Source organism: Rhinatrema bivittatum, chromosome 2, assembly GCF_901001135.1.
Source record: "Rhinatrema bivittatum chromosome 2, aRhiBiv1.1, whole genome shotgun sequence".
In the NCBI taxonomy this organism is placed as follows: Eukaryota; Metazoa; Chordata; class Amphibia; order Gymnophiona; family Rhinatrematidae; genus Rhinatrema; species Rhinatrema bivittatum.
In genome coordinates, this window is record NC_042616.1 from 153,528,680 (window position 1) to 153,551,745 (window position 23,066).

General features: G+C 43.2%; 1 protein-coding gene across 3 annotated transcripts in view; it reads right to left on the reverse strand.

The window, feature by feature from the left end:
* Positions 1-23,066, reverse strand: part of STAM (signal transducing adaptor molecule) — a 214,711-nt gene that overhangs the window by 65,079 nt on the left and 126,566 nt on the right. For all 3 annotated transcript variants that reach the window (XM_029588752.1, XM_029588751.1, XM_029588753.1), the window contains 2 exons: positions 19,278-19,372; positions 11,075-11,163 (listed from right to left, as the gene is read on the reverse strand). In XM_029588752.1, the coding sequence (XP_029444612.1) occupies positions 11,075-11,163; positions 19,278-19,372 (184 nt within the window). The remainder of the gene's footprint in view (positions 1-11,074; positions 11,164-19,277; positions 19,373-23,066) is intronic.

Consider the following 23,066-nt stretch of genomic DNA (forward strand, 5'->3'; position numbering starts at 1 on the left):
GCCACCACCACTATGATCTTGGTGAACATCCGGGGTGCAGTGGCCAACCCGAAAGGTAGTGCCCGGAACTGGTAGTGACGGTCCAGGACCGAGAAGCGTAGAAAACGCTGATGCTCTTGATGGATCAGAATGTGTATGTAGGCTTCCAACAGATCCAGGGAGGTAAGGAACTCTCCCGGTTGTATCGCCCTTATTACTGAGCGTAGGGTCTCCATGCGGAAGCGGGGAGTCTTCAGGTATCTGTTGACCGCCTTGAGGTCCAGGATAGTTCTGAACGTTCCTTCCTTCTTGGGAACGATAAAATAGATGGAATAATGGCCAGTATTTATTTGTTGTGGAGGCACCAGTGTTATAGCCTCTAAGGCTAGTAACCTGGTCAGTGTAGCTTCCACTGCCATTCTCTTGGAAGGGTCGTGGCAGGGAGATTCCACAAACTTGTCCGGAGGGAGGTGGTGGAAATCCAGGTAATATCCCTCTCGAATGATAGAGGACCCACTTGTCCGAAGTTATCTCGACCCATCTTTGGTAGAATAGGGCCAGTCTGCCCCCTATGGCTTCTTCCTTTGGATGGGTCAGCTGATCTTCATTGTGGGGTGTGGCTGGGGCCTGGGCCCGAGCTGGCTCCCCTTTTATTGTGTTTGTTCCGAAAGGACTGGCTCCGGCCTGCGGGGCAGGCCACTTGATATGAGCTTCTATATGGGTTGAAGCGCTTTGTTCCTCTGCCCCTGGAGGTCCGGGGGAAGGATCACTGGTTTCTCTTATTCCTGTCCTCCGGTAGCTGTGGCAGTGGGGACTCGCCCCACTTGTTGGCTAGTTTCTCTAGTTCGCTTCCGAAGAGGAGTATTCCCTTGAAAGGCATCCTTGTGAGTCTTGTTTTGGAGGATGCGTTGGCTGACCAGTTTCGGAGTCAGATTTGTCTTCTGGCTGCCACGGTAGATGAGACTCCTATAGCTGCCATGCATACCAGATCCGAAGCGGCGTCCGTGAGGAATGATACGGCTGGTTCCAGGGCTTCCCCAGGAGTGTTGTTCCTGGTCTGCGCTAAGGAGGAGCGTGTCATCATGGCACAGCAGGCCGCGATCTGTAAATACATAGCGGAGACGTCAAAGGACTGTTTGAGGACAGATTCCAGACGTCTGTCTTGAGCATCCTTGGAGTGCTGCTCCTCCCTCCACTGGGATACTAGTGCGCTTCGAGACCGCGCAGACCATGACATCCACTTTCGGACAAGCCATGAGATCTTTGGTGGCGGGGTCCAGAGGGTACATGGCTGCCAGAACCCGGCCCCCTTTGAACGTGGTTTCTGGGGCCTCCCATTCCAGGTCAATTAGTTGCTGGACGGCTTGTAATAGTGGGAAATGGCGAGAGGTCTGATGAAGTCCCTCCAATAGTGGGTTCGGCTTAAGTTCCCCCGAGGCGCTTGTGCCCGGGATGGCAAGCTCTTTTAAGCTGTGTGTGAACAGGTCTGGAAGTTTGTCCTTGGTGAAGAAGCATCTCATGGTTCGATGTGGTTCTGACCCCGGAGGGAGTTCCCCTTCCTCCAGGGGTTCTGACTCCTCATCTGAGATGTCTGTGTCCCCAAAGGTGGGGCTTTTGGGCAGTGGGATCACTTCCCTGGGCATAGAGGGTCCTGGCATGTTGAGGTCCTCTGGTGGTGCCTGTGACCACATTGTAGGAGGCCCCGGTTGCATGTGGACGAAGGTATGAAGAATTCCACCCAGGAGATAGAAGCTGGGTCTAGACCAGGGGGCGCAGTGTCCCTGGGGAGCCCCCCGTTTGAGGGGGAGGAGTCCCGCTGTGTGATGCTAGGTCCAGCATACCGCTCTAGAGGCTGGGGTCTGGTACCAGCTGGGGAGGGCCATGAGTTGGTTCCCCTAGGGCCTCTTTGCACTGTATATACAGGGCCGTGGCCTCCTCATGTTGTGCAGCTCTAATGTGGCATGCTGGGCAAAGGCCCTAAGCTTTGATATTATTTTCAGGTGGAGCCATGGTTTGTGCGCGTACAATACAGTTGTGCGCTCCGGTGTACGTTGAAGATGCACGTGTAGGTTTAGTGCATGCATGCCGAGCGATGTGCGCGCTGTTGTGCGCACGGGTCGAAGTTATGCGCTCAACACAGTGAACGCGTGGCTATGTGCTTCGCTTGTGCGCCCGGCGTTGTGTGCACAAGGTATTTGTGCGCACGGATCGAGACGGCGGACAGGGTGGCGAACAGGGCCAAAATGGTGATGGCAACCATGCAGACAATATGGCAACCACCTCTGAGGGTCTCCACGTGGGAGGGCCCTCGGATCTGACCGGGGTCTAGCCCTGCTAGGGCCGATCAACCCAGTGGCACTGGTCCCGGCTGGCGACCTGTGCGTCTCCTCGAGCTTCGGAGACCGGGGACTTTTAAATAGATTTCTACCTTATCTTGTCCCGGCGCTTCCCGGTTTCGTTCCGGGCGGTCTCTGGCTGTGGGGGGAGAGGGAAAATAACCTTCACTGCCGCGCCCAAGGTTGCACCCACTGCCTCTCAGCCTCACCCGATGTCAGGGGCTAGGTCCCCGCCGAAGGTCGGCCGCCGGACCGAGGCTCACCTCCGAGGGATCGAGGAAATCACCTCGGGAATCTCGACTGGGGGAGGGACCCGACGGGTGTCACCGCAGGAGAGCGGGGCTTGTCTGTAGAGGTAAGATTTCTTTTTAATTTGGATTTCTTTGGTAAAATTTACTCTAACGCAATGCTAGCATGCATAGAGTCCCTAACTGCTATGGAGACGGAAAAATACTGAAGAGCTGCACTTCCTGCATGGGTATATGTACTAGGGCTGAGTTCAGATTGAAATCTGATCCGTCTCCAACTGCTATCAGGAGTACACTATATCCATTGATCCTGAGTCCATCTGCTACACACTAGGAAATTGGCATTTATCAAATATTCTGAAAAACAGAGATGTATAAATTTTAAGAGAGTTTTGAAATTGTTTTTTACAATAAAGAATAAGATGGTTGGTAAGTAGTTGGAAAGTTTGAATAGATTTGGTTTATGTGAATGAGAATATAACAATTCCTATCTAGAGAATATTTAGTTTGTGTAAGTGATGTAAAGTGAGATTCACATTTTGAGTTTTTTAACTAACACAATTTTGCACAAGTGAGACACAAAAGAATGCAGCTTTTAAAATCTTAAACATTATTAAATATAGACATTGGCAGATAAGGACCACTAGCTCCAGTGTGCCCATTTGAACCTGCTTATTGTGTTGCCACAGATCCTACTTGAACCATGGTCTTCTCCTGCCTCATTATTATGGTCCCTTTGTAGCTGTCCCAAGCAGGCTTCAATTCAGTCAATGTTATCCTACTACCTCCCATAAATGTCTGTTCCAGTCATTCAAATTTTCTAACATCACTTTTCAGCCTCCCTCCCTTCAGCTTCACCTGACAAACCCTTGGACCTTCAGTTTCTCATTCTATGGAAAATGCTATCTTCAGGTACCTTATAGAAACCTGCTAAATACTTGAATAATTGTTTAATGTCTCCCCTTTCTCTCCTTTTTTTTTTTTTTGGAGATGGTAAATCTTTAGTGCCTTAAGTTTCTCTGGGGGCAGTTTCAGCAGGTTGGGTCATTTGAACAAGCTATTTATCAAAAGGGAAACTATGATTCTAAAAGATCCATGGGTACAAAAGTACCAATGGATTTTGCACTTCCTTTAAGTGCAGGCAGGGTCCTTGTGAGAAAGTATGCATGGGGATTTGAAAATCAAATACTGCATGCACTTTCCTTCCACTGAACGTCCCCCATCCTCCTGGGAATGCCCTTTTCTCATGGCTAAGTATAGCAGCCTTGTAAATCTCAGTAGCTAGATTGAGCTGCTGAGAGAAGGGAAATATTCAGCCCCAGGGATTTAAAGGATATACCCTTGTAAAAACTGTTTTATGTATGGCTTATAGCACAAGCACCTCTTTCTTGAGTGCAAAAGTGGTCTCCAGACCTGAACTATTCAGTGTGGGGTCTCACAGCAAACTTGTACCAGAGTTAATATTACTTCTCCCTCTATATGCACCCAAGTATACTATTAGCTTTCCCAACTGGTATGCTACACTGATGAGGTCATCAGAGATGACTAACTCCAAGTCTCCTTCCCTTTTGGCAACTGTTTCTTTCCCTCTTAAATGGAATTTGACCCTTGTATTTTTCCACCTCATATGCATGACAACTTTTTTTTTTTTTGCTTAAAGTCTAGTTACCAAACACTTGACCATTCTTCTAATTTATTAAAATAATCTTTCATCTCCTCTGTCCCCCAGCTACTCTGTTGCAGATTTTTAAATATTTATTTGGATTCAGCACATGACTTATCATTGGTATCTCAAGGTGAGTTACATTCTGCAAACAAGCAGACTTTCTCTTTTAACCTTTCCAAAATGTCAATTAGAGAGACACTGAAGGGGACTAGGCCCAACACAGATTCCTATAACAAACATGGGGCTGTCACCACTGGTTCAGTTAGGATGCTGTATGCTGCACTGCTGGAAACCTGTGCTTCATTCTCTTGTTCTTTGCAGCTGCTGTGGACCTGTTACAGAAGTGATGCACTTGGGCCATGGTAGACAGAATAATTACAGCTGCAAGAGTAACCTATGCAGCACATAAGGCTTCAGTACCAGAGACAAAGTCCTTTCCAGCCCTCAGGGAACCATATGCTGGAGAAGTGGAGGTGAGGAGTGAGAGTCAAAATAGTGGGGGAATACAGTTAACTGAAATAATATAAGATTAAGAAAAATAGTCAGTGACATACATGTTTATTTTACTAGTGACGTGATTTATTAAGATGTTTTATAAATATAATATTTATTAGTTTATAATGTAGCACTGGATTGCACATTTTGTCTGAACTTACCTGAAAAATCTACTACACTTCTCTGCAAATTTCTCCATATACATAACTTGGAAAAATCCTATTTACAGGATACTATTTATACCATTTTAAAGTTTCTCTATGCTTATTATAAGACAACTAATTTTCCTTGTATTTGCAGATGAGATCAAGGTTAATGCTGCCATCCTGTGGTCAAATTTGACACAAACAACTGAGTTTACAAATCAGGAGGCGGATACAAAAAGCTGAGCATTAAAACTGTGCATTAAAATTCAGCACAGTTTTTATTTATTTATTTTTTAGCATGCAAGCCTTTTTTTTTTTTTTAAACTCCCAGTGCAGTAGCTAAAAGTATGGTAATGCATCGAGAGTTAAACAAAAATATGCACAAACTTTAAGTTTGTGCATATTTTGCTGTGTGCTAAGGGCTTAGCACACAGCAAAACATGATGTATGTGCATAATTCATTATATGCATAGAAAATATGGTTTATGTGCATAAAATAGGAATTATACACACAAAAACAGTTTTCAGTGCAGAACACTTTTTTGTGCACATTAATTATAATTTGTGTGAGGAAAATGTTTTTTGTGCACAAAGAATATTTTCTAAGCATAAAATACCAACTACAGGTGCCGGCGCCAGAACTCCAGGTCCGTCCACAGTATTAGAATTTAAAACAAGAAGTAATGCTATTCTGCTTGGAGTTGAAGAATATATGCTAAATTATAATAGTGTAATTCATTACACTAATTACTGTCAAATCACCTATTTATGATGTCACTGCCAGAAGTCAGAATATAATTGTGGCATTTTGAACAAGGGCAATAACCACACAGGAGTCTATGAAGAAGCAGTAATAGCAAATGTCTCCCTAAGGAAGAGGTCCTTTGAAACTCAGCCAGTGCCAGGAATAATGTACACGTGACTCTTTGAGAGGCTAAGGCTTTTCATCTCTTTTTAAATAAAAACAAATAAGTCACCATCTAGGTTGCTCTCGTTGCCACTAGCATAAAGTACACAGATTTAGTTATATAAAAGATACCATCACAAAATGGTAGTAATAAAACATTTTTTATTTGTAATTTAATGCAGTTAAGGAAATTTGAGAAAATTTGGAGAAAAAACAAAAAACACACAAACTTTGGACGTATACCTTAAATATAAAAATCTCATTAATGAGACAAAAAAGGAATACTTTAAAACTAAAATTCACAACTTTAATTATAATTCAAGAACCCTTTTCACTTTAGTGAAGAATTTAACAAAAGCCTCCAAAGATATAACTACTCCAAATGAAACCAAATGTAACGAATTAGCACAATTTTTTAAAGATAAAGTTGATAATCTTATAAATACAAATTCAAAAACTCAGATTCAGGAAATTAAAATGAATAAAAAAGATGTACCTGAATGGACCTGTTTCAAGGAAGCAACATCCATCGAAATAGAAGCTTTAATTAAAAAACTGAATCCCGCAAACCACTCCATTGACCCAATCACCACACCTACTCTTAAAACTATTGCACAATTAATCGCACCAACAATAACGTAGATTATAAATTTATCATTAAACGAAGGTTACGTTGCAGAACCATTAAAATATGCCATAATTAAACCAATATTTAAAAAACCCAACCTGGATCCAAATACATTAACTATAGACCAATATCGAACCTCCCATTCTTAGCAAAAATAAGAGAAAAAGTAGTACACAAACAATTTGTTGAGCATTTAGAACTTAACATATTATACCCAGGTTCTGGCATCGGTGGACATGGTGCTAGAAGAGGACTGGAGTCCATGCCTTCGTCTTTCAAGGACCCCGGGATGGGTATTGGGGGTGTCAGAGTCAATAGGTTGTCTTGGCATCAATGGCCCAGGCTGGGTCGGAAGGGCACCAATGAGTGTGTCAAGGCTGTCTAGCTGCGGTGTAAATATCGATGGCTCTGGTGTCTGTGCCAGTATGGGAGCCGGCATCGATGGCAGTTGTAGGTTCCAGAGGGCATCTAGGACTGCCTGTCAGACCAGTATGTCCGACTCCTCCCTGGAGGCTGGTATTGGTAACACAGCTGCAGAAGGAGGCAGGCTAGGCGCAACTGGCATGTCCACAGGTGTCTGTTGGGGCTCAGTACCCGGCACAGATATCTGTGGGGTTCGCCTCGGTATCTCTGGTAGGAAGGAAGTTGGAGGCTCCTCTACCCATGTCCTCTTCGCAGTCGGCTCAATAGCCATAGAGGTCAATGCGGTGTCGGTGCCGGCACCTGGAGTGGAATCACGTCAGTGTCTGTGACAATGTTTCCCTCGGTGCTCGGTCCGGTCTTTCTCCGGCACAGAGGAAGACGATGCAGATGCCTTAGATGGTGTCGGTGACGGATGGTCACCGCTGCCCTGGTGCTCCTGGCAAGGTTTGTCGATAGATTTTTTCGATGTTCCTGCTGGTGACATGTGGGTGGATGTTGATGGAGTTATCTTGATTTTAAAAAGGGACTCCCATCTTGTCCAGGTGGGCCCACCTGCCCTTCGGGGTCATTTGGGCACAACTTGGGCAGCGACGAACGTTGTATGATGAGTCGAGGCACAGCACACAGTCATCATGCGGGTCAGTCATTGACATAGTATGGGGACAGTCCGGACATTTTCGAAAACCCGTTGCCATGATGGAGAAAAAAAGGGGGACCGCAAAAATGGTCGATGGCCTGCAAACACAGAAGAAAGGGGAGCAGGAACAGACTGGAGACTGTGGATTTTTACTCACCAAGTGATGAAAAACAATATCGCAATGGGAGACCCCTATGAGGGAACTTTTTATAAAAGTTTTTTCCGTGAGGAAATATTGTGAGTTGTTCTCACAGATCTCCTAACCGCGAAGCAAACTGCAGCGTGAAAAAAAAGAGACTAAAGGGAGACCCCTGTGGCTACAGGGATTATGGCATGCTGGGCATGCTCAGTGTGCCAGTCAAGAATTCTAGAAACTGACAGAAATGTTTTCCCGTGATAGGGCTCCGTCCAGTGACGTCACCCACATGTGAGGACTACCTTCCTGCTTGTCCTGGGAGAACAGTAATACACCGGACAGAAAAACGTATCTGTCCACACCACTGCTCTCAACTGTTTGCCAAGCTGAATCTTTCAAATGAGTAAATTTGCATATGGCAAGTCCATGTTCTTCCACCTCTAATTAGAGTGGGGAACCCTTGGATAGCATATTCATTATAACAGGGGGGGGGGGGGGGGGGGAAGAGAATTGGATTCAGACAACAACCAAGGGTCCTGACTTTTACAGTCTGGGGAATTGATAAGCATGGGGATAACCTACACAGAGCAACTGTTACTACCCTTCACATAAGGTATGGGATTACACCTTCAACCAATAACTGTTATCATCACTTTCCACTTTGATGGTGGGGGGAGGGGGAAGTGGGGTGGAAAGAGATATTGGACAACCAACACGCGCTCTGACTTTTAGGGTCTCAGGTACTGATACACAGAGGAGGAATGGAGGGATAGCCTAGTGGTTAGAGCAGTAGGCTAAGAATCACAGATATAAAAGTTAAAATTCCACTGCTGCTCCTTGTGATGTTGGGCCAGTCACTTTATCCTCCATTACTTCCAGTACAAACAAAGGTAAAATCTGAAAACCTGACACGTGATAACGGGGGGTCTAGACAGTAAATGAGTGTTTTGGGACTTTAACCAGAAATTTGTGCTCAAATACTTACGCGATCTGGCGTAAGTATTTGAGTAAGTATTTTTCTTCATTCAAAAATTGGAAGAAGGATCCATTAGAAGAAAATAGGCTAAATCATAAGCACTGGCAAGTTAAATGTAAGACATTGATAAGACAGGCTAAGAAAATTTGAAAAGAAGTTGGCTATAGAGAGAAAACTCACAATAAAATTTTTTTTTAAATATATTCAAAGCAGAAAGCCTGCGAGGGAGTCTGTTGGACCGTTGGATGATCGAGGGGTTAAAAGGGAAATTAGAGAAGATAAGGCCATTTCTTTGCTTCGGTGTTTACTGATGGGTATGCTTGGGAGATACCCGTTCCAGAAGATGGTTTTCATGGGTGATGATTCAGATGAGCTGAACCAAATGACTGTGAACCTGGAACATGTGGTAGGCCCGACTGACAAACTGAAGAGTAGTAAATCACCTGGATCAGATGGCATATACTCCAGGGTTCTGAAAGAACTAAAAAATGAAATTTCAGACCTATTTCAATTAATTTGTAATCTATCATTAAAACCATCAGATGTACCTGAAGATTGGAAGATGACCAGTGTAACCCCGATATTTAAAAAAGGACCCAGGGGTGATCCGGGAAACTATAGCTATGAGCCTGACTTCAGTGCCGGGAGAAATCATGGAAACTGTTATAAAGAATAAAATCGCAAAACATTTTGATAGACATGGTTTGATGAGACACAGCCATCATGGATTTACCCAAGGTCAGTCTTGCCTCACAAATCTCCTACATTTTTTTTGAAAGGGTGAACAAACATGTGGACAAAGGTGAACCAGTACATGTGGTTTATTTGGATTTTCAGAAGGCGTTCGACAAAGTCCTGTATGAGAGGCTTCTAAGAAAATTAAAAAGTCATGGGGGAGGAGGCGATGTCCTTTTGTGGATTACAAGCTTGTTAAAACACAGGAAACAAAGTAGGATTAAAAGGGCTGTTTTCACAGTGGAAAAAGGTAAACAGTGGAAGTGCCTCAGGGATCTGTACTTGGACCGGTGCTTTTTAATATTTATAAATGATCTGGAAAGGGCTAAGACGAATGAGGTGATCAAATTTGCGGATGACACAAAATTATGCAGAGTAGTTAAATCTCAAGCAGACTGTGATGAATTACAAGAGGACCTTGCGAGACTGGAAGATTGGGCTTCCAAATGGCAGATGAAATTTAATGTGGACAAGTGCAAAGTGATACATATAGGGAAAAATAGCCCTTGCTGTAGTCACGCAGTGATAGGATCTATCTTAGGAGTTACCATGTAGGAAAGAGATCTAGGTGTCATAGTGGATAATACATTGAAATCGTCGGCTCAGTGTGCTATGGCGATCAAAAAAGAAAGCAGAATGTTAGGAATTATTAGGAAGGGAATGGCAAATAAAAGATGGATGTTATAATGCCTCTGTATTGCTCCATGATGAGACGCATCTTGAATACTGTGGGCAATTCTGGTTGCTGCATCTCAAAAAAGATATGGTTGCACTGGAGAAAATGCAGAGAAGGGCGACCAAAATGATAAGGGGCATGGAATGGCTGACCTATGAGCAGGGGCGGATTCCGGGTAAAGATCGGCCCGGGGATTTTCCGCCCAGGCCAGCCCAGGTGATACCACGTGGTCTGTCGAGCGTGTCGCGGCTGCGCTCAGCAGACCACGTGACCAGAGCGACTGGCCCACCGGGGGATGCCCGATCCCCCAATAGGCCAATCCTCCCCTGCCTATGAGGAAAGGCTAAAGAAGTTAGGGCTGTTCAGTTTGGAAAAGTGACAACTGAGGGAGGATATGAAAGAGGTCTACAAAATCATGAAAGGACTTGAACAAGTTAATATAAATCAGTTATTTACTCTCTTAGATAATAGAAGGACCAGGGGGCACTCCATGAAGTTAGCAAGTAGCTCATTTAAATAAATAAAAGAAAATTCTTTTTCACTCAGAGCATAGCTAAGCTCTGGAATTCATTGCCAGAGGATGTGGTTACAGCAGTTAGTATAAATGGGTTTAAAAAAGATTTGGATAAGTTCCTAGAGAGAAAATCCATAAACTGCTATTAATTAATAAGCAATAGTAGCTTGTGATTTAATGTTTGGGTACTTGCCAGGTACTTGTGACTTGGAATGGCCTCTGTTGGAAACAGGATGCTGGGCTTGATGGACCCTTGGTCTGACCCAGTATGGCATATCTTATGTTCTTATGACAGAAGGGTAAAAGCAAAGGAGTGCTTCTATGGCCAAGTCCATAAGCAAAGCATGTCAAGCAGCACTGTGAATTTTCAAGAAGGCTCATGACCCAACAAAAGAGAAACATGGGGGTAACCTGCACAGCGCGGCAGATACTACCATAAGAAGCTTGCTGGGCACGCGGATGGACCATTTTGGTCCTTTTCTGCTGTCATTACTATTTTACTATGTTATATTTTGTTACTATATTATAAGTTTGTTGAATATTTTTCAATAAAATCCAAACTTTGTACTTACTTCATCAATATAAATTGGTTCAGGCTCTGGTTCTATGGTCTCTACTTGAATGTCATCACTGAACTGTACTGTCTTCTTTTCAGTTTTCACTAAAACATTAAACAAATAAATACATCTTTAACAAAAGTATCAGAAAAATAAATTTCCAGAATAGATTAACTGGGATGTTCTGTGCATTGTTTAAAAGCAAGTTAGCTGTAATAATCTAGAAACACGCAGCAAAGCAACTTTGCTTATCGTAAACTGTGGTTTTCATAGATCACAAAATTAATTATGAGGGTGACATCATCCAATGGCACTGAATGAACTTCTCTCTCATAGTTAGAGCTTTTGCTCTACTGAGCATTAGGGATATGCATTCGTTTGAAACAGACCATATGTCATTTCATTTCATTATCAAAACGAAACATTAGGAAAAAACCTAAAAAATTTTTGGTTTTTCCTTCTATCGTTTTTAGTGCACACTATTTTCAAAACCAATTAAAAAAAAAATTTTGGGAAAAAATCTATATGACATGAAAATCGGCCCCCAAATGACAGGGAACGACATGACCACATTTTTGCGCCTGCACACCGCTGTAGAGCATATGTGAGAATTCCTGTTTGGGCATTACTTTGTGTGCCACCTCAGTCAATTTTAGAGCTAAACACAGGTAAGTAGTTGACGCTTCAGGGAGGTGAACGGGTATTTAGTATGGCTAATTCATCTTGCTACCTAAGGAAAAAAGCTTTTATGGTAAGCAAACTTGCTTTTTACTTCAATAAACAGGGCTAAATTAGCCATTCCCTGCTGAGAACCGAGGTTAGGGGGACTCCAGTGCTGACCTTGTCTCCAAAATGAGAACTCGCTTTGCTGAGTCACCGATCTGGGGGTAAGGAGACAGGTAAAGGTGACAGTTTCTGCTAGGCTTTGAATAAAATTATACCCTATTAATTGGGGAAATTACTTCTGCATATTGTGCTGATATATTGTATATATTATGTTTTGTTATTTTGTCTCAGGTATTCTCAAATACCTGTTGTGTGTGAGTGTGTGTATATATATATATATATATATATATATATATATATATATATATATATATATATATATATATATAATTCCAAAATGGAAAAAATGGACTAATGTAAAGGTATTAAAAAATATTTTTTATTCAAACATTATCCATATTAAAATAAGAGAGCAATGCCTGCTAACATTAGCTTAGATCAACTATGACGCAACTGTACTACAAAATTAGTAAATTCAAACACGTAACATCGATCCACTATCTAATACAAATGCAAAAACTGGAAAAAAAAACAACAAAATGCACAGAAACAGATATGTACAATGTTTTTGAATGACAGTAGAACGTCAATAACAATCTTTATACATGACTGCACCAATAATTGGATATCAATACTCCAAATGCTACACTCTTAAATTACAAAAAAACCACAAACACATACACAGATGTACTAACATTCATTCATACACACAAAAATGACAAACTATAATTTCTAATATCCTGTGTTGACAGATAAAAAGCCTCAACAAGGCCCTTGTATCGCCAGTAAAGGCTTCCTCAGGGGGAACCCTGGCACCAAAGACACCATAGACAATCTAAACAAGGACATGAAACAAAAAGAAAATTATTAAAACCAATCAAAAAGGAGGTTATCAGTAAAAGGTTATATTATCTGTGGTACCAATATTGCTAAATGACAAGTTTCTTCGAGCTGTACTTTCCCTCTTTTTTTTTTTTTTTTTTTTTTAAAGTCTTACATAAGAAGTGTGCCTAAGAAAATCAAACCCATACACTGGGGACTGAAAGAAAACAACATACAAGGATATAAAAAAAAATCTTACCTATTTCATGTAATTCAATTAAGTTGTGGCAGGACCTATTAAGTGTTTGTTGTCACTATCTGTATGGGGATAACAAGCCGATGCGCGCTGCGGTCTCTGGTTTTAAAATACAGAATTACGTGCATAACTGTTGGCACCGCACCGGAATGCCCACGCTCCACCCATGTGCCACCCCTTTTCTACCCTCTTGTTTGACACGCGCACGGTATAGATTTGCGTACTTCATGGGTTTTTAAAATCTGCATTGCTTGCGCATGGCCCACATACACGCATATACGGTCATTTTTGTGCGAGCAATGCTTTTAAAAATCAAACTTTTAATGTTCAACATCCAAGCTGTCAAGGTGAGGGTGGGAATGTTTGGATGAAATAGATATCCCTCTTCTTGAGATGATAACTATGGAGCTGATCAAGAGAGTTTTCGGAGGATGACTGGAGAGCTCTACTAGATATGTGAACCAGACTTGTCTAGGCCTTGCTGGAGCTATGAGGATGAGATGGGCCTGGTCCTTTAGTACTTTTTGTACTGTTCTGGCTATTAGTGGAATCAATGGAAAAGTGTACATGAGAGATCTGCAGTCCAGTCGAGAAGAAAAGAGTTCTGAGTGGATCTGAGTTTGCTGGGAAGAATGGAGCAAAACTTTTCTAGTTTTGTTCTGAAGAAATTCCCAAAGACTGAACAGTCTGTTGGCTGTGGACTGCTGAAGGAGCCACTCTTGTAGAAGAAAGATTCTGTTGAGGCAATATTTGAGATTCTGGAAAGGTAGGTTGCTTGCAGTACAGCTTGTCTACATGTCCATTCCAAACATGCATGTCTGCATGTTTTCTCTATGAACCTTCAGCCTATCTCTCATGAACATGATTTAAAGGAAGCAAGCAATTCTAGTTACTGGTTTACTTTAGGCAGCAGCCTTTCCTACCAGTTCTAAGACCTTCCCTGTGGTTAGGTTCTCCTGTTTGGATTCCTGGCTCTTCTTAGCCCCTTGCTTTTAGGACTCCAGGCTGTCACACTTCCTGCTCTCTCTCTCACTGTTTTAAGCTGTAGAGTTCCCCAGGTGATTCAGCAGGTTTCCATTTAAGGTGGACCCATTTGATTCCTGTTAAGGATATCTTCCTCTACCCCTTTATCCCTTACTGGAAATAAGGTTTTTTAAAAGTGTGGAATGGATAAACTGCAGAACACTGCTGATCCAGTCCTATGGAAAGAACTGCACCACCATGTGCTGTTTATTTGAGTCACTGTTTCTCTAATCTCTTCTCTGAAAATGTTATCACCGAGGCAGGGCATATCCACCAACTTTTCATGGACATCCTCGCATAGTGTACTGCCTGTCAAACAGGCCACGCGGGGAGCTGCAATGGAGCTTGACTAGGAGTGTGAGGTGGTATTAACTCGTAGACAGAGCAAAAAAGATAGCATATATATATATTCTTTGGCATCCAGTGGTAACAAGAGACTGCGATTCCACCATCAGCCAGAAGAAATGGCTTCAGTTTTGTTTACTGCCATCTAAATACTGGGCCATGTAGAATTAAATGAGCAGCGATCCATGCACCTACCCTAAGGTTTCCTTGCCAGTGATTACTGGTCTCATTGATAAGTTTTTGGTCGTTCTGAAGGAGAGCCAGCTTGGCTTCTACTCACTGTCAAAATGACCTTGGGCGGTGCGCAAAGGTAGGGCGTCGCTCTCCCCAGACTCCACTTCTCTTGCTGGTCAGCCGCCCTTCCCCCGACCAGCCTCCGCTCAGATTTATCACAGAGGCCATCTCTGGTGCTGTTGTGGATATGCAACTAGAAGATATTCCAAGAACTACTGCAGGCTGTTTTGCACATTTGCCTCAGCCAGAGGTCATGAGAGCTGGAGCTTTAGGGAGTGAAGCTGCGGTGCAAGCTGGTGTACCTGATATTTCTCAGGTTGTGGATCAAGGTAACACTCTGATGCTACCAGAAAATTCCTATAAATGTGTAGAAGATTTTACTCCTGCTAGACCTTCAATTATTAATTTGAATTCTATCTGTCCTTTTCTACATCTTTGCAAACTTCATAAAAAGATTTGGTGAAGCTCTCTGCCCACGTTACAGACCTTCAACTTCAAATGTCTTCCGTAACAGAAAATGCTGGGACTATTATAAAAGGCCATACAGCTTTGCAATTTAAAATGGAACTATTGGAAAATGTGGTCAGATCAAAAAAATATCAGATTAATTCATTTTTCTAGACAGAAAACAGTGTTACTGTCTCAAATGTTGAGGAGATATTTTCTGGAGACACTGAAAATTCTTGACAGCATTTTACCAGCTATTGCTAAAGTTTATTATCTACCTTCAGCTAAGAAAAATTCTCAAAAGGATTCTGTCCATCAACCTTTTTTCTTTTTTTGATGTTTTGAATGTTACTGATATGATGCAGAGTTCTGATTCTGTGGAGATATCTGATCAGGACTTTGTGATTTTTTTCCCCCAATAGAACTACCCCTTTTTTAAACTTTTGGGTCAACACTTTTCCTGATGTAGTGAAAGCAACCCAGCTTAGAAGAAGTATTTCTGATATTGAGGCCTGGCGTGCTATAACTTGTAACACTAATGAATCAATACCCAACAAATAGCATGAAAAAATGAGCCATACATCAATAAAGAATTCTGCTATGAAAAGAAGAGCTTGTGTCATATACAGTGACCGTTATATAGCGCCACTTGCTGCTTGTGGCTTTGTGAATAAAGCCCTGTAAAGTGACAACAGTAGGACAATTCTCAAGTGGCAATTGTACCTTCTGTGCTACAGCTCACAAGAGCACAGAATGGCAGGACCCAAATACCGGCACTAAAATAATCAGCAAATATGATGTTAATTGCAATATAGATTACGTGATCTATGCTCTCCAATGTCCATGTCAGAAGAGATATGTTGGTCGCATGAAACGTAAGATCCGCACACACCGAAGTTGGATCAATAAAAAAAAAGACATCAAAGCGCCAACTGTACAGCATTGTATAAGTGAAGGACACACATTTGAGGACTTCAAATGGATTATATTGGAACACATTCACCCGTCTTGGCGAGAAGGAGACAGAGCATCCATACTGAATCTCAAAGAGAACCAATGGATTTACCGTTAGTGATCAGTCGAACCAATCGGTCTTAATGAAAAAATAGAGTGGTATTCCTTAGTATAAAACACACAGGTTTTCCCCGAGTTTAGCATTTTTTTCAAAGATGGCTTCCACCAGACGCTACAGTGTCATTTTTAGGACAGTGCAGTGCAATGTCTTTGGGGTATTGAGATTGAAGTAAATGTCCATGCTAGTGCTTGGATGAAGGAAAAAAAAAAAAAAAAAAGAGTAAGGGGGCTCTCAAGGCAATGCCCAAGTGGGAATTCCCACATGTGCTCAGTAGAGCTAAAGCTCTACTAGCTATGAGACAAAGGTCCATTCGATGCTGCTAAATGACTTCACCTTTGTTATGGCTAATTCAGCCCTGCTTATCAATAGAAAAAAAGAGTATTTGTCATCTCTGAGGCCAGGCTGGCAAGTGGGCAGTCAGTATAATTCCCTAAAGATCTCCACACATCTTGGACAGTATTGTGCCAGATTGAAACCTGCTTCATTACTGTGGATGTGAAGGGGGCAGGGGAGTGTAGTTGGGAAAATGACCTATGAGGTGATAAGGAAGAAGAGAAAAAATACAGAAATGGGACTGCTCCCAGGCACCACCACATAAAATTACATTCTATATATTTGCCAAGGCCATCTTTAATCTGGCATGGTGCAACTGCACCAGGCCCCAAGAATGAAGATACCCCAAAGACGTTGCACTGCACTGTCCTAAAAATTACACTGTAGCGTCTGGTGGAAGCCATCTTTGAAAAAATTGCTAAACTCGGGGAAAGCCTGTGTGTTTTATACTAAGGAGTACCACTATTTTTTCATTAAGACTGACTGGTTCGACTGATCACTAACGGTAAATCCATTGGTTCTCTTTGAGATTCAGTATGGATGCTGTCTCCTCGCCAAGATGGTTGAATGTGTTCCAATATAATCCATTTGAAGTCCTCGAATGTGTGTCCTTCACTTATACAATTGCTGTACAGTTGGCGCTTTGATGTCTGTTTTTTTATTGATCCGACTTCGGTGTTCTGTAAGACGTGTGCGGATCTTACGTTTCGTGCGACCAACATATATCTTCTGACATGGACACTGGAGATCACGTAATCTGTATTGCAATTGACATCATATTTGCTGATTATTTTAGTGCCGGTATTTGGGTCCTGCCATTCTGTGACCTTGTGAGCTGTAGCACAGAAGGTACAATTGCCACATGAGAGTTGTCCTACTGTTGTTGCTTTACAGGGCTTTATTCACAAAAAACCACAAGCAGCAAGTGACGCTATATAATGGTCATTGTATATGACACAAGCTCTTCTTTTCATAGCAGAATTCTTTATTGATGTATGGCTCATTTTTTCATGCTATTTTTTGGGTATTGATTCATTAGTGTTACAAGTTATAGCACGCCAGGCCTCAATATCAGAAATATTTCTTCTAAGCTGGGTTGCTTTCACTACATCAGGAAAATTGTTGACCCGAAAGCAGGCGGAGGAAGTCAGGTCAAGCACTCAAGTCTTTCCACCATATATACATCATTCACTATAGCACTATTCTAGCCTAAAGAAAGCTCTGGTCTTTTCTGCAAAAAGAACAGATTCAATAGTTCTCTCATGCTGTTACTCTGACAGGTTATAATTCAAAATTTGAAACTACAGTGAGTTTCCGTCATAAACACTGGTCCAGATTTACTAACGTTTTTCTCCCATTCTATTTCTATGGGAAAAAAAAGCTTAGTAAATCAGGCCCATTGTTTTTAACACAATAAAATAACAGGTTTCTGAAATGCACATCACATGGTCTCGCTGTTCAATTTTTTTTTTTAATCCAGTCCATAAGTTGCAGCTATCTTTTTATTCTAGTTTATACAAAAAGATGACTATTTTTGCTTACTAAAAGTTGACCTAACAAATTGGTTCTGCTCCAAAGCAGATTTCAATGATAATTCTCTTTTACCTTCTAAAAGTATTTGGATCATTAACCTGTACTATAACCTTTTACAACAGCTTAAAAAGCTGAACAAATGAGACCGCGGTTATAACTATAAAATATATTGCGTGTATGAGAACTATCTCTGAAGGATTGTTTTATGTGTAATTGGTAAAACGGCTGTAATCCCAAGTGGTGTACAGAGGAGTTCATGGCATTCCTTACTCATGGTATATTGTCCTCACCACCAGCACTGACTCTTGGCGTTCTCATCCATCCCATCCCAAAGTGTGCCCCCTATCCATATGAATCTGTATGGCCCACAAAAGTCCAGCCCGCACATCCCAAGTCATCCTCCAAGCAGCCTTCCATCCTGTACCGAAGCAAACGAGCGGCAGCTCTCAACAATTACTCGAACCCCCTGGTATAGGATGCACAGCAGTTGTAGTATCTGTCCTCTGCTGCCACAGCACCCCTTGTAAGCTGTTCTGCTGTTCTTCTCCTATGCATTTCTCCTTTAGCCAGTACTCGTTACCCAAAGCTGTCTTTAACAAGGAAAAACCCTGAATGCAGACACTTGCAGCTTGGTAGCAGGGTTGCTTGATAGCGCCAGCATCCGCCAACTAACTTTCACCTGAAGCAGTCTAGTCATTTCTCCTCACAGAGCGGGTCACAGACAGATAAACATGATCCCCATTATAATGAGTCCTTTAGATTTACTTTAAGAATGCCTAAGAAAAAAAACCACCTCATGTCCTGTCACGACCCTCCATCTGTCTGAGACTCCCTTGGTTGTAATACTCCAGACCATGACATGTGAGAGCACTGTGCTGGCAAAAACAGGGAAGGTGGATGGGGCCTAGTAGTTGCTTGTACATAAGCATTTGTACCACCTGGGTGAGCAGGTGACAGAGTGCGCTGTAGTGGTGAAAAGCCTGGTAGCATACAGCTACTTGTGCATAAAGCTACCAGAGCATACAGCTATTTGTGTTGAGCACAATTGGCCCCATCTACCGCTAGAGGGTGCTGTGGTAGGAAACAGCAGGGAAAGGCAGCTGAAGCTATGTAGCCTATGATCAGCTACCCAGAGGTGGCTGGCCTGGACAGGGAAGTCACACCCAGCTGAGAATGTCAGGAAAAGAACACCAATAATATAGGTACACCACCCTGGGAATAAAGCACTTCAAACTGAAGTAGCAATTCTGATTTGTATTGATGAAGTGTTTTCTGACAGGGTAGTGTTCTAGAGACCTTTTATACCTGAATGATGATTGGCTTCTAAACAAACATTCTTTTGCTAGACAATTGTTGTACTCAACTCATTTCTGGTTCAGCAGTAAGGTCTGCCGTTACAAAGTTAGAAGGAAATAGTCCAGTTCCTTGGTGGGTTTCACCTTTCCACCAGTTTGGATCACTGAAAATTAGAAATGAAAAAATGTTAACATTTAAAACAAATATATATCATTCAGCAATTGAAAATTCAACTTAAGCCTGTATATGATGGCAGGTTACTTGTAGCATGCAAAAGCACCAGAGGATCTGGTAATTATTTTCTTGAGTGAAGGTACATGCTTCTAACTGAATCATTACAGAAGTTTCATATAGATAAGAAAAGCTTTTATTAATTTTCTTGTGTGCATAAATACTTAGAGGCACAGAGGAATTTACTAAGCTAACTGACAATCATCATGAAGAAGCAGCACCATCAATAACAAACATCTACATCTTCTAGTCAGGCATTTTCATAGATTTTTGGTCAGACTAGACATAAAACATATAACATATAAAAACCAAAGAAATGGTGACAGAAGAGCAGCTAGGTCAGTTTTCAACAGCCCTGAACTCATACAATGCATTGGAGGTGGTGATGCCACAAGGCTCAGAGCTAAGGGAGCGTACTTGAAAGTCGGGTAGAGAAAAATTAGTGACACTAATTTTGGTGAAGTTATTAAATAAAACACTGCAATCATGGAAATTTCTTACTGTGGCTACCTGCTGAGAAACAACACAATCTGCAAAGTTGAGACATTCTGTATGAGATCCCTCTGCTGGTGTTGCCAACCCAATGGGTGTCCAGTCCTGGTCTTCTAACTCTCACTTTAATTCAATTTGTCCTGCAGAATGCATAGTTGTATAAGCTAGAACACCGGGATGTATCATATTACTTACATCACCACAATTTGGTTGACAGCAATAAACACTGACTTCATTAAAACAAGTCCATATAAATAAAAATAAATATTTTATTTATTTAAAAGTATTTATTGCCTGCCCCTCCAATCATAGTTCTGGGACACCTTTTATTAACTTTTAACTTGGTGACTGCCACCAAGAAAAGCACCGTCCAAGAAAGGTATTTCAGGTCACAAGAGCGCAATGACGCAAACGGGTGTTTCATGAATTGCAAGAGAACCACGTTAAGATCCCAGGAAACTGCTGGGGGATGGGTAGGAGGTTTCAATTCAAGGAGACTCCTTCATGAAACGGCCCACGAGTGGATGGCAAGAAATTGCAGAACCATCCACACCCTGATGGTATGCCCTATGGCGCTGAGGTGTACCCTCACTGAAGAGATCCGTAGGCCGGAGTCAGAGAGAGACAAACAGGTAGTCCAGAAAAGTAGAAGGGGAGCAAGTGAAGGAATCTAAGCCACGACCCTCGCACCAGGAGGAGAATCATTTCCACTTCAGATTGTAGGATTTTCTGGTAGAAGATTTCCTGGACTCCAGAAGAACATGGAACACTTTTTCCCATAGGCTGAGGGCCTCTACCATCAGTCGGTCAACATCCAAGTCGAGAAGGCCAGGGTCTGCAGGTTGAAGTGGTGGAGTCTGCCCTGGTCCTGGGTGATGAGGTGTGGTGCCGTTCCCAGAAGGATTGGTGGATGCACCGCCAGCTCCCAAAGTGTTGGGTAACAGACCTGGTGGGACCAAGAGGGAGCAATCAGGATCATGGAGCCTTGATCCTGTTGCAACTTCTGGAGTATCTTGGAGATGAGGGGAAGGGGCGGGAAAGCGTAAAGCAAGTCCGCCCCACAGTGGATCAAGAATGCATCTGCTATCGATCCTTCGCCCCTCCTGCCAAGGGAGCAAAAACGGCGTACTTTCCTGTTTTCCACAGAGGCAAACAGGTCTGTGTCCTGGGTTCCCCAACAGCTGAAGAGGTGGTTTGCTATCTCCTGCTTGAGGGACCACTCGTGTGGTCTGTAAATCCAACACAGGGCATCAGCAAGGATGTTGTCCACTCCCGGAAGGTTCACTGCCAGGAGAGTTATACTGTTGTCGATGGCCCATGTCCACACCTGGACTGCCTCCTGACAGAGAGAAAATGATCCGGTTCCTCCCTGCTTGTTCAGATACCACATGGCCACCTGATTGTTGGTCTGCACCAGAACTACCTTGTTTACGAGAAGCTCCCTGAACAATTTAGGGCATAACGGACCTCCTTCAGTTCCAAAACATTGATCTGAAGTCGCGTCTCCTGAGGCCACCAGAAACCCTGTGTACGATAACCTAGAACATGCGCTCCCCACCCTATCTGAGAAGCATCTGTGGTGATCGTGGCTTGGGGAAGAGCTGCCAAAAACGGAAAGCCCCTCACCAGACTCTCGGGAATTGTCCACCACAGAAGGGACCACTGAAACTCGCCCGTGACCTTGATGCGGGCATGCAGGCCTTGGGACGCCTGACACCACTGAAAGCAGTGTGTCCATTGCGGATGGTGCATGTGTAGACAAGCGAACGGGTTGACATGCACTGTCGACGCCATATGGCCCAGCAGCAGAAGCAAGTGGCGAGCAGAGACCTGATTGCAGCCAGAAACATGACGTGCAAGAGACATTAAGGTCTCTGCCCTTCCTGAGGTAGTTAGGCCTTGTTCTGGACAGTGTCCAGGTGTGTCCAAATGAAGTCCAGTTGCATGGCCGGCTGAAGGTGGGATTTGGGATAGTTGATCAGAAATCCCAGGGCCTCCAGCATGTCGATCGTGAGGCGCATGGCAGCCCGAGCCTCATGTTGAGAGCTGCTCTTGATGAGCTAGTCATTGAAGTAGGGGAATACATGAATTCCCTGCCTTCGAAGATGGGCACAGACAACTGCCAGACATTTGGTAAAAACACGAGGGGCAGATGCCAGGCCGAAGGGCAGGACTCTAATGTTGGCAGCCGACCAGAAATCGGAGGTACTGCCGATCCCCATGAAAAATGGAGATAGCAAATGTTGCTTACCTGTAACAGGTGTTCTCACAGGACAGCAGGATGTTAGTCCTCACATAAGGGTGACATCATCAGGATGGAGCCCAATCACAGAAAACTTCTGTCAAAGTTTCCAGAACATTGACTGGCCCCTACTGGGCATGCTCAGCATGGCATTAACCCTGCAGCCAGCAAGGGTCCCCTTCAGTCTTATTTGAAAGCTACAGGCAGTGCCGAAAAATAAAATAACAAAACGTTAAGAACCCAACACCGCGGGGCGGCGGGCGGGTTTCGTGAGGACTAACATCCTGCTGTCCTGTGAGAACACCTGTTACAGGTAAGCAACATTTGCTTTCCCACAGGACAAGCAGGATGGTAGTCCTCACATATGGGTGAGTACCGAGCTGAGGATGTCTGAACATGCACCAAATGTACCCAAAGGTGTGCAACAGGCAGAACAACTGGGGTGGAATTTGGTAGAGGGCATCCTGAACCCCACCGGGCAGGCGGAAGGGTGTAGGTATGTCATGTTGGAAATAAGTTACGCAGGACAGACTGTGCGAAAATGGAATCTTGTCTTCCGGCTTTGTCCAAGCAATAGTGGGCTGCGAAAGTATGGAGAGAACTCCAGGTGGCAGCCCTGCAAATGTCAGGAAGCGGCACCGATCGTAGGTGTGCTACTGAAGTCGCCATGGCCCTTACAGAGTGTGCTTTAGCACGGTCTTGAAAAGGAATGCCTGCTTGCTGGATTGGAATGGGGCCTGGGAAAGAAGGTAGGTAGTATGATGGATTGATTAATACGAAACTCCAAAACTACCTTAGGTAAAAACTTAAGGTGAATGTGGAGTACCGCCCGGTCCTGCAGGAGTTTAGTGTAAGGCGGATAGGTAACTAGGGCCTGTAACTCACTAACCCT